The 15,131-nt window shown below is 56.8% G+C and overlaps 2 protein-coding genes across 2 annotated transcripts; both read left to right on the top strand.

Annotated features, from left to right (window-relative positions):
* Positions 1–121: 121 nt before the first annotated feature.
* On the top strand, positions 122–1,595 carry AKAW2_31590A (FAD-binding oxidoreductase; the record flags this gene model as incomplete). Its single annotated transcript, XM_041688232.1, has 2 exons — positions 122–259; positions 321–1,595. The coding sequence occupies 2 exons, from the start codon at positions 122–124 to the stop codon at positions 1,593–1,595; spliced, it is 1,413 nt and encodes a 470-aa protein (XP_041542037.1).
* A 1,111-nt stretch (positions 1,596–2,706) lies between these two features.
* AKAW2_31589A (putative hybrid PKS-NRPS biosynthetic cluster) lies at positions 2,707–14,665 on the top strand (the record flags this gene model as incomplete). Its single annotated transcript, XM_041688231.1, has 3 exons — positions 2,707–2,991; positions 3,066–11,813; positions 11,894–14,665. The coding sequence occupies 3 exons, from the start codon at positions 2,707–2,709 to the stop codon at positions 14,663–14,665; spliced, it is 11,805 nt and encodes a 3,934-aa protein (XP_041542036.1).
* Positions 14,666–15,131: the final 466 nt, after the last annotated feature.

Here is a 15,131-nt window from a genome sequence, read left to right as displayed (position 1 = left end):
GCTTCTTCTCTGATTCCTCTTCTAACCCATTTTCGTAAACCAATATCAACTACCACACGGCAGCCTGATAGCAACGAGGCTAAGCTCATCTCTCCGTTCACTAGACCAATATTCTGCCATAATGCACTCAATCACTCCCTCGGAAGTCATTAAACTGCGCCAATTGCTGGCGGGGACCGATGCTGACGTTCTCACCGAGGGCGAACCCGGATACGCCGAAGGAATTAGGCGCTGGAGTGACACATGCGAAAAGAAAGCTGTCAGTGGTCCTAGGGAAAGAAACTCTTTAGTGAGGTTATGCTGACTGTCAATTCTTATAGGGTGCTGTAGTTCTTCCCACTACGGCTGAGGAGGTCTCGGCGGCCGTAGTCTTTGCAAGTAACCACCAGATCCCCATGGTGGTTCATAATGGCGGTCACTCTACCAGCGGCGCCTCCGCAACGGAAGGGGGGATCGTCATCAGCATGACCAAAATGCGCCGCGTCGTGGTCGATCCTGAACGCAAAACCATCACGGCCCAGGGAGGCACCGTGTGGGAGGATATCGACCGCGCGGCGGCTCCCTACAAGCTGGCCACGGTTGGCGGCACCGTCAACCATACGGGGGTTGGTGGGCTTACTTTGGGAGGAGGTTATGGTTGGTTGACAGGCCGCTATGGGTTGACCATTGACAATTTGCTGGGGGCCACTGTCGTGGTGGCGGATGGTCGCATCCTGAAGACCTCCGAGACGGAGAATCCGGATCTGTTCTGGGCCATTCGTGGTGCTGGTCAAAACTTTGGAGTCACCACCGAGTTTATCTTCCAAGCCTATGACCAGACAAATGAAGTGTATGCTGGCCTGCTGAGCTGGCCGGCGCAGTGCCTGCCCCAGATCATTGAGTTTGTCAACCACTTCGAAGACGACACCAACAAAGGGGATATGGGCATCTTCTTTGGTTTCTGCGGTGCCATGCCCCCTGGCCGGGTGAGCATCGTGGCGGCCATCTTCTACAATGGACCCCAGGACGAGGCCGAGCGGCAATTCGACCCCATTCTTAAACTTGGACCTACCATTAACACGGCGAAAATGATGCCCTATGAGCAGTTGAACAGCATTCAGAACCCCATCGCCACGTATGGTGGTCGCAAGTCGTTCAGTGGAGCCTTCGTCAAGCTGCCTCTGCAGGTCGAGTTCTTCCAGGAACTATTGGAGGACTACGGCACGATGATCAAGACCTACGATGGGGTCAGTGCCACCGCCGTTCTCTTCGAGTTGGTTTCGCACAAAAAGGCCATTCAGGTGCCCAAGGATACCATGTCTTACTCGACCCGGGGTCCTTGGTACAATGTAGGTTGTGCGTTCCGTTGGGAAGACCCCAGTCTGGACAAGACGATGCGCGAGACACAACGCGCCCTGATGCGGAAGGTTGGCGATCGCGCTGGTGGTGGTGCCCATGCCCGGGCATATGCCAATTACTCGCACAGTGACGGCCGAGCGAAGGATGTTTATGGGGACAATCTGCCCCGGCTGCAGAAGTTGAAGAAGCAGTACGACCCCAAGAATGTGTTCAAGAAGTGGTTGAACCTGCTTCCTGAGGAAGATGTTCAGGTTTAGTTGCATATCAGTTCGATGCGATAAAAATGGATCTGGTTCATGGCCTTAGTATACTTTAGTAAGATGACAATATAGTAATCATCGTACATGGGCTACACACCATAGCAGAATAACCGCCATTGTCCCCCGCTGAGGGTTCTTTGTTTTCACGTCTTTAGTCGAAGGATTGACAGTATTCAGGATAGTCATGTTGGACGAGAAATGAGTCTTCTTAGGACTGCATACACAGCTTGATGCATTAATTCAATATTAGCTCTACTGGGAAACAGCCAAGAACTTCACTCAGGCTCGGCTTCCCTCAAGTTACGGCTTTGCGTGATCGGACAAGATATAGACAGATCCCTTCTTTCAGTACTACCATGTCGACTTCGTACATACTCTGGGCTGACACAGGATGGCTTTGTCCGCCACATGCCGCCGGTGCAGCAAGGTCGGATTCCGATGGTGGCTCCCACGAGTCCCTTGCCTGCCGGGAGGTCGTCGGGAGTCTAACTTGCCTGCTTTGCTCGTCCGGCTCCCGTAAGGGGGGGTCGGTCAAGCCTCCTACGTCGAACACTTTCGAACCTTGGGGTTATATGCCAGACGCATGCTGGACAAATAGAACAAAGATATCCGGCTGTTGTTCAGTTATCAGACTTGGCCAGCATCCCGTGCCGGAGGAGAGGGCGAAGGGGCTGACTAGTGTGTCCCCGAGTGACCCAAGCATCCCGCGGAGAATTGTGCAGTCTTTCGGTCTAGAAGAGTAACTGCAGAACCTCCTGAGACAGTCATGGATCGGCCAGCCAAGTTACTGAGGACGAAGCTCGCAGATTGCAGTGAACAGCAGATACCACCCGGCGGTGGGAAAGGGGGAGGGGTGTGGGTGGAACTACATGTGGACAGCCCGAGTAGCAGCAGCAATATCTGGATCTGGAATATCAATTGCTACCCTTATTTACCTCCATCTCCGTCGTGACTTTAAAACTCTCTGTCTTTCCCGCTTTCGCTCATTCAAGACGTAGAATATATTTTCATGCCTCTCGACTGGACCGTTCCCCTTCCCGCCTTCTTGCCCTAATATTGATAATACTTTTCTTCTCCTCTCCACCCTTCTATCTGCCCCTGGAAAGCCATGGCTGGAGACTTAAGAGGGAGACGAACTTCCCAAGAGCCAGAGGTCTCTACGAAAGAGTCCTCGCCGGGCTTTTCTCCTTTTGAGTCAGCGTCCTCGGTTACCTCCATCGATGGTCCCAACCCGGCTGTCCTGGTAGGCTATGCCTGCCGTGTTGCAGGTGCAGACCGGCCCAGCAAGCTCTGGGAAAACCTCGTCCAGCAGAAGGATGTGCGATGCAAAATGCCCGCGGATCGGTTCAACGTCGACAACTTCTTTCATCCAGATGGCACCCATAAGGGCACGGTCAGTGAGAGTTCCCGATCCATGCCCCTGTCCCTACGCTGTGTCCGAGCACGTTACGCTGATGAACGCACCAGACCAACGCAAAATATGGCTACTATCTCGATCAGGACCTGGGTCATTTTGATCGAAGTTTCTTCCGGATCTCAGGCAAGGAGGCCGAGGCAATGGATCCCCAACAACGACTGATCCTTGAGGTGGTTTATGAGGCATTGGAAGATGCCGGAATTACCTTGGAAGAAATCAACGGCTCACGCACTTCTGTGCTATGCGGGTCATTTACTAATGATTATAATGCGATGCTGACCAAAGATCTCGAACACTATCCGAGTTACACCGTGACCGGCACGGGCAATGCTATCCTGTCGAACCGTGTCTCCTACGTCTTTAATCTGCAGGGAATGAGTCTCACCATTGATACTGCCTGCTCCTCGTCTCTGGTGGCCTTTCATCTGGGAGCACAGTCTGTCCAGAGTGGGGACTGCGACACATCCATCATTGTCGGCTCAGCCCTCCATTTTGACCCAAACATCTTCATCACAATGACAGACTTGGGCATGCTATCTGAGGAAGGCCGTAGCCGTGCCTTTGCCGCTGGTGTCAAGGGCTACGCGCGGGGTGACGGTGTCTGCGCAGTCATACTACGCGGACAGCGACAGGCGGAGCTGCATGGCGATGATATTCGAGCGGTCGTTCGAGCGACCGGATCCAACCATGATGGGACAAAACAGGGCATCACACTCCCTTCTGCCGCGGGGCAGGAGGAGCTCATCAGGAAGACATACCAATCGGCAGGCTTGGACCCGGCTGACACCACTTACGTCGAAGCCCATGGAACGGGCACTGGTCGCGGAGATCCCCTGGAGACGGAAGCCTTGGGAACTGTGTTTGGCTCCAAGCGGCGCCAGCAGCCACTATATGTGGGCTCGATTAAGAGCAACATCGGTCATACAGAGGGGGCCTCTGGGCTGGCCGGCATTATCAAGGCCACCATGGCCCTGGAGAAGGGCCAGATTCCCCCCAACATGCATTTCAAGATTCCCAACCCCGACATCAAGTTTGACGAATGGCAGATCCAGGTTCCCACTCAGCTGGTTGAGTTTCCTCTCAACGCACACGGTCACCGGCGCGTTAGCATCAACTCTTTCGGCTATGGCGGTGCCAATGCACATGTCGTACTGGAGGATTACCGGCCACACACCATTCAGGAACGACCGCCTATAGCTCTCCCAGCCGCCTTCAAGGCGGCGGCGCATGAGCGCCCGTTCCTTGTGCCTTTGACCTCCCATACGGATAAAGCTGGGAACATCTGGACCGAGAAGCTCGTGGAGTATCTGGACAAACACGAGGGCTGCGATATAGCCGACTTGGCCCTAAGTCTGTCCACCTCCCGCTCGATGCACGCCCAGCGGTCTTATGCCATCGGAAAGAATATCACCTCCATCAAGGATAGCTTGCGCAAAGTGCCGGCCTGGACCAAAGCCAACAAGCAGTCCCCACGACTGGGGTTTGTCTTCACGGGTCAGGGTGCGCAGTGGCACGCCATGGGTCGCCAGCTAATGCAGAAATCCCCCATCTTCCTTCAGACCCTGCAACGGACGGACCAGGTGCTCAAAGCGCTTCCCGATGGACCCCGATGGTCGGTTGTGGAAGAGCTCTCCCGGACCAAGGAGGACTCCCAACTCGGTCAGACTCACCTGTCACAGCCCATCTGCACCGCTTTACAACTGGCCATTCTCGAGCTTCTCAAGAGCTGGGGTGTCGAGCCCACTGCCGTTGTCGGACACTCGTCCGGCGAGATGGGTGCCGCTTATGCAGCTGGCATTCTCTCCTTCGAAAGCGCCATGTACGCCGCGTACTACAGGGGGCTCCACATGTCCAGTGGCGCTGCACAGGCCGGTCCAGATGCTGTTCCTGGGGCCATGATGGCCGTTGGTCTGGGTGAGACAGAGGCCCTGGCTGAGTTAGAGGCCTACAAGGGCAGAGCTGTCATTGCCGCCGTGAACAGCCCATCTAGTGTCACCTTGTCCGGCGATGAGGATGCCATTATCGAAGTCCAGAAGAACCTGGAAGCCCGCAAAATCTTCGCCCGCCGCTTACAGGTCGCGCAGGCCTTCCATTCCCACCACATGTTCCCTCTGGCCCCAGCCTACGCCAAGGCGCTGAACGACTGCCCGGGTTTCTCGGCGCAACCCTCCGATAAGGCCCGCATGTTCTCCAGTGTGACGGCACGCGTAGCCGATGCCGATCAGATGGGAGCGGACTACTGGACGTCCAACATGACAGGTACCGTGCGCTTTTCTGATGCCTTGGTGGGTATCTTGTTGGACGACTCGGAGAATCAGAACGTAGATGTGCTGGTAGAAATTGGACCCCATCCAGCCCTCAAGGGGCCGGCCCGGCAGGTGATGAAGAGTCTGAACATGGACCTGCCCTACTTTGCTTCACTCACGCGTGGCACTCCCGACTACGACGGCATCCTCGGGCTCGCCGGGCAGCTCTTCCAGGTTGGGTATCCCGTGGACTTGCCAGCTGTCAACGGCGATGCCTACCTGTCCGAGTCGGGCCTTCTCAGCATCGCGCCTCGAGGCCGTCGCCTGAAGGACCTCCCCAGCTATGCCTGGGATCACTCCGAGCGCTATTGGGCAGAAACCCGATTGATCTACAACCACCGACTGCGCACACATCGCCACAGTCTGCTGGGTCATCAGATGGCCGGCTCCATCGACAACCACGTGCGGTGGCGCAACTATCTGCGTCTGCGCGAGCTGCCGTGGCTGGCGGATCATGTCATCGACGGCAAGGTGCTCTTCCCGGCGGCAGGCTACATGAGTCTGGCCTTTGAGGCTGTGGCGCGCGCCCGCGGAGGCATCCAGCCGGCGCAAGGGTTTGCCTTGCGCAACGTGTCCATCAAGGCGGCGTTGGTGCTCGACGACTCGGATATGGGCACGGAATTGATCGTCGACCTGCAACCCCAGGTTACCTCCGCCATGTCACGGTCCGATACCTGGTACGAGTTCAAAATATTTTCTTATGACAGCCAGTATAACTGTACGGAGCATTGCTCGGGACTGGTGGCCGTCGACCAACCCTCCACTATCCTCGCCGCCCCCGATCGCGACCTGCGCCTGAAGAGCAGCACAGCCTCTGCGCCTGTCAGTCGCTATTATCGTCATCTCGGCGACATAGGCCTGCAGTATGGCGATGAATTTCGCTTGTTGACCGGCAGCATCGAATCTGGGCCCGGCTTTGCCTGCGCCAGCCTCACTTTCAGTCCAGATCAATATGCGCGGCAACCGGCGGATGTGACTTTTGTGCATCCCACGATGTTGGATGCCACCTTCCACACTATCTTCCCGGCCCTGGAGCAAGTACTGGGTCATGACCTGGATTCCGCCTTTATTCCTACCTTCGTGGAGAGCTGCCACATCTACCCAACCATGCTGACCCTTAAGGATGCTGTCGGGCCGCAGGAGGTGTGGGTGGACACCGCAACGCAGCAGTCGGGCTTCCGCTCGGCCATCAGCCAGCTGCACGTCGAGATGGCAGCCACTGGCCAGCCGCTTCTGGCCTTCTCAGGCCTGCGAGTGACTTCGCTCGGCAGTGGCACCGATGCCAATGACCGGTCTCTTTTCTTCCGCACGCGCTGGCAGGCGGCCTTCGATCAGCTCAGCGCTGATACTCCCAGGCTGGCAAAGACCTCTCGTGCAGAAATGGTCGACATGTTTGTTCACCAGCACCCCAACACCCAGATTCTCCATGTCACCAATGGGGTTCAGGAGACGGAGCAGGTTCTTCAGGCCCTGAGTGGCCCCAGCCAAGAGCGACGCCGATTCAAATCCCTCACCCCCATCACTGCGGATGGCGGCTGCTTAACAGGCGAAGCATGGGAGCAGCTTGCCAGCCAATGGCCAGGACTGGTTCTTCTGGAGGAGCCAACTGAGCAGGGCTACGACCTCGCCGTTGTTACAGCACCCACGTCACGCAGTGTGGTGCCCTTCCTCAAGCAAGATGGCCAAGTGATTGCGCCTCTAGGGTTCTCGGACCCCCAGCTCGAGAAGCGCCTCCAGACTGACCAGGCTTCGGTTTGGAAGACAGCTACGACCGCCCCTGATGAATCCAATTCCAGGCCGCTAGTGATTGTCCATTCATCACCTCCCTCCAGCCGGACGGTTGATCTCATCTCCCGTCTCGGGGCCTCCTTGAAACATCGCCCGACCTCCTGTATAGGTTTCAACGAGTTATCCAAGATGTCACTCGTAGACGCTGATGTCGTTGTTTTGGCCAGTTTGGACAGCCCTCTGTTCATGACGAGAGATTCAATCAGCGAATCCGTGTTCGATGCAGCACGGGCCTTGTTACTGCGGCCCCAGCTCAACCTTGTATGGCTCCTTGAAGGTGCCACTGACCAAGTGCCCGAGAACCCAGTGAGCGCCATGATCATCGGCCTGATGCGCGTGGCCCGCATCGAGAATGAAGGATCCCGCATTGTCACCTTGGATGTGCCAGTTAAATCTTCTCCCAATTCTGTGGTTCCATTCATTACGCAACTGCTGAATCGCGACATTGTAGACGAGGAATGGTCCCTGCGCGAGAACACCCTGTTTATTCCACGCATCGAAGCCGATGATGCACTGAATGCTAAGGTTCGCGGTGGTGTCAGTTCAGGGCCGAAGCTGGAGTCGTTCGGCAGACAGCGTCCAATCAAGCTGACCGTCGGTCAAGTGGGCCGGTTGGAGAGCTTGGTCTGGGAAGATGACGATGAGCTGCTGCAGGATAACTTAAAGCCAGATGAGGTCGAGATCGAGGTCAAGGCCTCCACGGTGTCAGCCCGTGATGTCGCGGCCGCCACGGGTGCCATTGACGACTATCGCCTGGGCGATGAATGCGCCGGTCTGGTGCGACGCGTAGGGAGCCTCGTGGATCCGACCAAGTTTCAGCCGGGCGACAAGGTGCTGGCCATTCGCCCGGGTCAAGGGGCGCATCGCTCAGTCGTGCGCAATCCAGCGTCGTGCTGCTTCCGACTGGGACCTATGCCCTTCGAGGATGCGGCAGCTCTGCCCCAGATCCTGGTCACCCCTTACTATGCACTGATCGAGATCGCCCGCCTGCAAGCCAAGGAGAGCGTGCTAATTCATGCCGCGGCCAGTGGGGTGGGCCAGATGGCCGTCCAAATTGCCCAGATGGTGGGCGCCAGTATCATCGCCACTGCCGGCTCAGAGGCGGAACGCGCTTTATTAACCAAGCGATACGGACTGTCAGCAGACCGGATTTTTTCGTCGCAGGACCTCAGCTTTGTGAATGGGGTGCAACAGCTGACCAGCGGCCGCGGCGTGGACGTCGTCTTGAATAGTCTCACCGGCAAGCTGCTGCATGGATCCTGGCGCTGTGTGGCCGCATTTGGCCGGTTCGTGGAGATCGGTACGCATGACATCCGGGAGAATGCCATGCTGGAAATGGCACCTTTCCAGCGCAATGTCCTATTTGCGGCCGTTGACCTGGTGAATCTGTATGCCACCGATCAGGCCCTGGGGGCCCGTCTCTTCCAAGAGGTTTGCGATTTGTGTCATGTCGGCAAGCTGGGGCTTCCCGAAACTATCCGGGGCGTGCCTTATTCCGACGCCCCTCAAGCTTTCCGTCTTGTACAAACCGGGGAGCACATTGGCCAAGTGGTGCTGGTGGCTCGCGAAGACACGCAGGTGCCCGTCAGGCCTGCCACCTGGAGTCGGCGTGCCAACCAGTTCCACCCAGATAAGACCTATCTGCTGGCAGGAGGTCTGGGAGGGCTGGGCCGCACCTTGGCGGAGTGGATGCTGCAACGCAACGCTAAGCATTTGGTCTTTCTGTCGCGGTCTGGTGAGTCTCGTGCTGAGGCTAAAGCCACCGTATCGTGGCTGCGGGCACACGGTATTGACGTGACCGTGTATAAGGGGGATGTGGCCAATCCGGCCGATGTGCAGGCCTGTGTGGGTGGAATTCGCAACCTGGGTGGAGTCTTCCATGCGGCCATGGTGCTGGCTGATGCCGCATTGGAGAACATGACTTACGCGCAATGGCATCAGTGTGTACAGCCCAAGGTGGTTGGCGCCTTCAACCTCCACCAGGCCACCAAGAGCCTGCCCCTGGACTTCTTTGTGACATTTTCCTCGGTTTCGGCCTGCTTTGGCACGCGGTCCCAGGGCAACTACGCTGCAGCCAACACCTATCTTGATGCTTTGATGCGGTACCGACGCCAGATTGGGCTGCCTGCTTCCACGATGAACTGCGGACGCATCACTGGCATGGGTGTCGCTGCCGAGGCAGCGGCCTTGGAGCGATTCATGGAGCAGGAAGGTTTTGACGGCGTCAACGGCCAAGAGCTGATGCAGCAAGTCGAAGAGGCCGTGTTCGGGGATGGCCAGTCCCAAGTGGTCTCCGATCGCGGCGTCGACCTCTATCAGACAATAACCGGAGTCATCCTCACGCGCGACGACGTGTATTGGGCCGCCCATTCCCTTTTCAAGAACCTCTATCAGAACCATGACTTTGATCGGCATTCAGGCCAGAAGCCTGGAGAAGTCAGCTTGCCCATTCTTTTCGCGCAGACTACAGACCCGGAACAGCGGGCTGGTCTGTTGCTGGAGCGCTTTGTCGAGAAGCTGGCCGTCTCCCTGGGCGCCAGCAAGGAGTCGCTGAAACCGGCGGATCCCATCTATGGACTCGACTCGTTACTGGCGGTCGATCTGCGCAACTGGTTTACCAAGTCCCTGGGCGTCGACGTTGCTTTATTCGATGTGATGGGGGCTCCGTCCATTCGTGTTTTGATCGAGAAGGCCGTGCGTCTGTACGGCGAGCAGGAGAAGAAAACTGGCCAGTCCGCGCCCAAGAAGGCCGATAACGCTGCTGCTTCTGCATCCTCAAGCTCGTCCCCAGGAAGCAGCGGCAATGTCACCACTATCGGCATTCCTACGGCAGATGTGTCGCGTCCTTTGCCCTTGTCCACCTTCCAGCACCGTCTCTGGTTCGCGCATAGCTTTGCCGAGGACAAATCCTTCCTGAATATTCCAGTGACCATGCACCTGCGCGGGACCCCGGATCTCTCTCTCGTCCGTCAAACGCTATTCGAACTGCAGGCAAGAAACCCAATCCTCCGCACGGCCTACCAGGAGGGAGACGAGTATGCAGAGCAGACGATCCTTCCTCCCTCTCCGTTGACAGTCAAGTTCCGGGATGTGTCTGCTGCAGAAGACCCAACAGAAGCCCTGCAAGCCCTGGTCTCCACGCTGAAGCGTATACAGTTGAACATTGAAATCGGTCACCTAATCGATGCCACCCTCGTCAAGGTGACACCAGGAAACTATGCACTGGTGCTCATAATGCACCACATCTGCACTGATCGTGCCAATACCGACCCTCTCCTCACGCAGATATCGACCTTATATGATACCCTGCGCAGTGGCCGAAGTCTCAATTCCCTGCCTGCCCCGAAGATCAATTATGCCGACTTCACTCTGTGGCATAACCAGCTGCTCGAGTCCGAGTCAATGGCATCCCACATTGACTACTGGCGACGCACGCTAGCCGGTATCCCTGTCGCCAGTCCTCTGCTTCCCTTCGCCTTGACTGAACGCCCCGCGCTCGACGACTACTCGCGCGAAAATCTCACCGTCCAGATTGACGCATCCCAGCTCAAGCGAATCAAGCGAATCTGCACCCAGGCCCAAAGCAGTCCCTTCCAGTTCATCTTCAGCGCCTTCCGGGCCTTCCTCTACCGTTTCACCGAAGATCCGGACCTGACCATGCTGATGGTGGATGGCAACCGGCCACACGCAGAGTTCAGCGACTTGTTGGGCTTCTTCGTTAACATGACACCCATCCGATGCCAGGATGCTTGCTCGGGCACCTTTGAGCAGCTGCTCCGCACCATGAGTGGACGCATCCGTGAGGCCATGTCCCACAGCATGGTTCCCTTCGACGTGATTGTCAGCGAGACCAAGGTCCCCCGGAGCCCAGGACATTCTCCGTTGGGCCAGGTGATGGTCAACTACCAGCAGCCTGAGGGCCAGGCCATTTATCAAGCCGGCGACTTTGTTTTACACAAGCTCGAGGCTCAGAACATGCCCTCGGCCTGTGAGCTGAGCCTGGAGGCGCGCGAAGATGCAGAGCACATGCTACAGCTGCAGCTGGAATACTCTACCACCCTGTACGGAGCGGAAGACATGCAGCGCTTCTTCGAGAATTTTCACACCTTCTTGTGCTCCCTCATTCAGGACCACCGCCAGCCTATTCCGAGTGTTCCTCTTGCCGGCGCAAGTGAAATCGAGCGGCTGAGCATCCAATTCTGGAATCACCCGCTGCGGCCCCATAGCTGGCAGGACACTTCGATCATTGGACGAGTGCTCGGCTTTGCCGACACCCAGCCAACGGCTGTGGCGGCGAGCACATCCGAGGGCGAGAGCATCACCTATCGGGACCTCGTGTTTGCGGCCCGGCGCCTGGCTTTCTCGTTGCAAGATGCAGGCATTCGTCCAGGACAACATGTGGCCATCCTGGCGGAACCCGGGATCCCCTTCGTGGTCTCCATGCTCGGTGTATTGTTCAACCGCTGCGGGTACCTGCCCATGGACTCGACTATGGCCGTAGGTCGCTTGGCATTCATTGCGGATGACTCCGAAATGGAACTGTTGCTCTTTGATGAGGCCTGTCGCGGACTGGCATCCCAGGTCCGGGCCCAAAGTCAGGGAACTTATGCCCTGTTGAGTATCCGCGATGCCACAGCCACCTGCGTGCTGTCTGATGTGCATCACCCCCTTCCCAGCGACCCGTGCTACATGTTGTACACCTCGGTAAGTTAATATCGGCTGTTACATCTAAGATATGGCTCACGGCTAACCCGCGGATCCCCTTCTCTCCCCACGCAATACAGGGTAGCACTGGAACTCCCAAAGGCGTCCGCCTGTCCCAGACAAACCTCTTTGAAATGCTGGCAGCCGTACAGCAACACTTCAATTTCAACTCGAAAGACCGGTTCCTACACCAGATCTCTCCCTCATTCGACCTATCGGTAGGAGAGCTATGGTCGGCCCTGACAGTAGGGGGGCAGCTCTGCATTGCCACCAAGGCTACACGCCGCAACCCCGTAAAGCTGGGTGACTACATCCGTGAGGCCGCCGTGACCTTCACCTACTTCACCCCGACCCAGATGGCCCTTGTTCTTGAGCACAATGGCGCCGCTCTAGCCGCAAATCCCAACTACCGTATTTCCCTGCTCTGTGGCGAGCGTTTACCCGCGCGCCTGGCCGACGCCTTTCACAAATTAGGCACCTCGGCCACGCTGTACAACTGCTGGGGACCCACCGAAGCCGTGGTCCAGACGACCGTCCACCGCTGCGACGGACCGATGGCAGAGCAGCTTAACATCCCCATTGGCTATGCCCTCGGCAACTGCCGTCATTACATCGTCGACGCCGCCATGAACCCGTTACCGCCGGGATTCGTGGGCGAGATCTGCATCGGCGGTCCGCAAGTGGCCCAGGGCTATTGGAATCGTCCGGAGGTTAACCGTAAGCAGTTTGTGCGCAATCCCTTCTGCAGTCTCGACGATGAGGAGCGTGGCTGGACCATGCTCTTCCGTACGGGTGATCGTGGTCGGTTCTTGCCCGATGGCCAGCTAGAATTCCTGGGCCGCATTTCGGGTGATAAGCAGGTCAAGCTGCGCGGGCTGCGCATTGATCTCGGGGAGATCGAACATGTTCTGCATCGCGAATCCTTTACCTCTGAGGGACAGGGTATCGTTGATCTGGCTGTTGTAGCCCGAACGGAGGACGAGGACCCAGCTTCCTTAACGGATGATCGGCAACTGATAGCCTTCATCGTGCCCAAGAAACCCCTGTCGACCAGCCATGACAAGGCCGCATATGCTGTGCTCCTGCAGGCACGGGCCAAGAGTTCCTTGAACGACTACATGCTGCCCAGTGCCTACCAGTTCCTCGACGCTCTTCCAACCACCACCAGTGGTAAAACCGACCGACGTAGTCTACTTACATGCCCGGTTGAGTTGACACGTCCGATCCAAAAAGCAGCGGACAGTCCAGTCTCCTCTTCCGCCAACCCGACAGCCTCTGGCCAGAAAAAGCAATCGGCACCACAAAAGGGCAGGGCAGAGACTCTCGACGCGGTCCGCCGTGCGTGGCAGGCCATATTAAAGCTAGACGCGCCGCCTGACCCCACCAGCCACTTCTTCCAGATGGGAGGCCAGAGTCTGCTTTTCCTACGTCTACAGGGCAGACTCAGAAGGGAATACCAAGTGACGCTAAGCCTGCAGGACATGATTCAAGAACCTACCCCCAAGCGCATTGCCGATTTGATCGACCGACAGCTCGGTGGAGCAGACGTCCCCAGCGAAGAAGAGACGAAGAACGACGACAAAAAGGCCAAGGCAAAGAAGGCCATGAGCAGTCACGGCGCAGAAGCCATTGACTGGATTGCAGAGACAACTCTTCCCATGGATGATCGCTTCCATCCTTCCGAATCTCATCCTCCTGCAGCCGTGACCAACCTCCTACTGACCGGTGCCGATAGCTTCTCGGGTGTCCATCTACTAGCCCATCTCCTTACCCAGCGGCCCGGTGTGACTGTTTACGTGCTGGGCAGCTATGCTCCGCTCGATCATGGACAGATTTTCCAGAAGTTCATGGAGTACAAGCTGCTCAATGGGGCCCTCACTCCGGAGCGCATCCTGACAGGCATTCAAGTCGTTCCCGGATTCCTGGCACATGAATCCCACTTTGGCCTCGCTGCCGCCGACTTCCAACGCCTTGCCATCTCTATTCATGCGATATACCATCTGGCCTCCGAGGTGTCGCTGCTCAAGACATACCATGATCTCAAGCACCTCAATACGACTTCAGCGCTTACCCTCATCGAGCTGGCTAATCTGGGGGCCCGGGGCAGCCGTATTCATTACCTGTCCACCTGGAGTGTTCCCCATCTGCAATCCTGGGAGCAGTCGCAGCGTAATTTCTCCAGCATCCAAGTCGACGAAATTAGTCCCATCCATTTCGCTCCTCCTGCGACCGTTGACAATGGCTACTTCAAGACCCGCTGGGCTACGGAGATGCTCCTCACGCGGGCCGCTGCGCGTGGGTTCCCCGTCACCATCTACCGTTCGTCTGCCATCTCAGGCAACACCGTGACTGGCGTCCCTTCCTCTGACCAGGACATCGTGCGTGGTATGGTTATGGACATGGTGCGTCATGGGGTCGTCCCTCAGGCTGGCACGTCCGATGTTCCTTTCGTGGTCGATTTCATTCCCGTCAACTATCTCGCGGACGTATTGGGCCATCTAACCGCGGTGCACGACACCACTCGACCCGCCGGACTAGAGGTCCTCCACATTACCAACCCCAAGCCCCTCTCGCTCGACCAACTGCCTCGCCTGGCAGCAGCCATTCGAGGTGATGGTCACAGTGCTCGCTCCGTGAGCGTGGAGGGCTGGCTCGAGGCGCTGGAGCAGGCAGTCGGCGAAGATGAGCAGCTGCGTCTCGAGACTTTGCGAAACTATTTCCTCAATGGACATAACATGTTTGCTCTAAATTGCCGCAAGGCAATTGCCTTACTGGCACAAAAGAAGGATCTTGTGGCTTGCCCCCCTGTGGATGAAAATTATTTGAGAGACTTGTGGATGGGGATTGCATAGAAGCAAGTACTATGTTTGTTTTGATTTGAGTGTTTCATTGCTTTTGGGCTCTAAAACCTAATTAGTTGTGTCTACATAGGTCACCTTGACGGGCCTGTTCTTCCTGAAAGGGCGTGTTTGCTGTTGTTGCAAATAGTGAAGTAGTGTGTCTAATCTGAATGACAAGATCAGTCGTGATGAAATCTTCTGGCATGTCAACCCAAATCCCTAGTCGAGCACGTAGCTCTCCATGTCACCGTGATTCATACATGTAGGCTCTTGACGTCTTCCATTTGAAGATCCACGCTGTATGGGTCTTTTGATAGCACTTCCTGGTTCAGGGCACACTTGGGGGGAGAGAGTTTGTTGAGTTCAGGTTGCATACCGCCGACGTTTCATTTCCTTCGAACAGTTGGAAAATGTATGAATCTATTTCTACCTCCTTGGATTAGACTAGACCCCTTTGTGACTGATGTATCCGCGGGTG

Source organism: Aspergillus luchuensis, chromosome 3 (assembly GCF_016861625.1).
Source record: "Aspergillus luchuensis IFO 4308 DNA, chromosome 3, nearly complete sequence".
Taxonomy (NCBI): Eukaryota; Fungi; Ascomycota; class Eurotiomycetes; order Eurotiales; family Aspergillaceae; genus Aspergillus; species Aspergillus luchuensis.
Note: the sequence above shows the minus strand (reverse complement) of the source record. Positions and strands in the feature narration are given on the sequence as shown.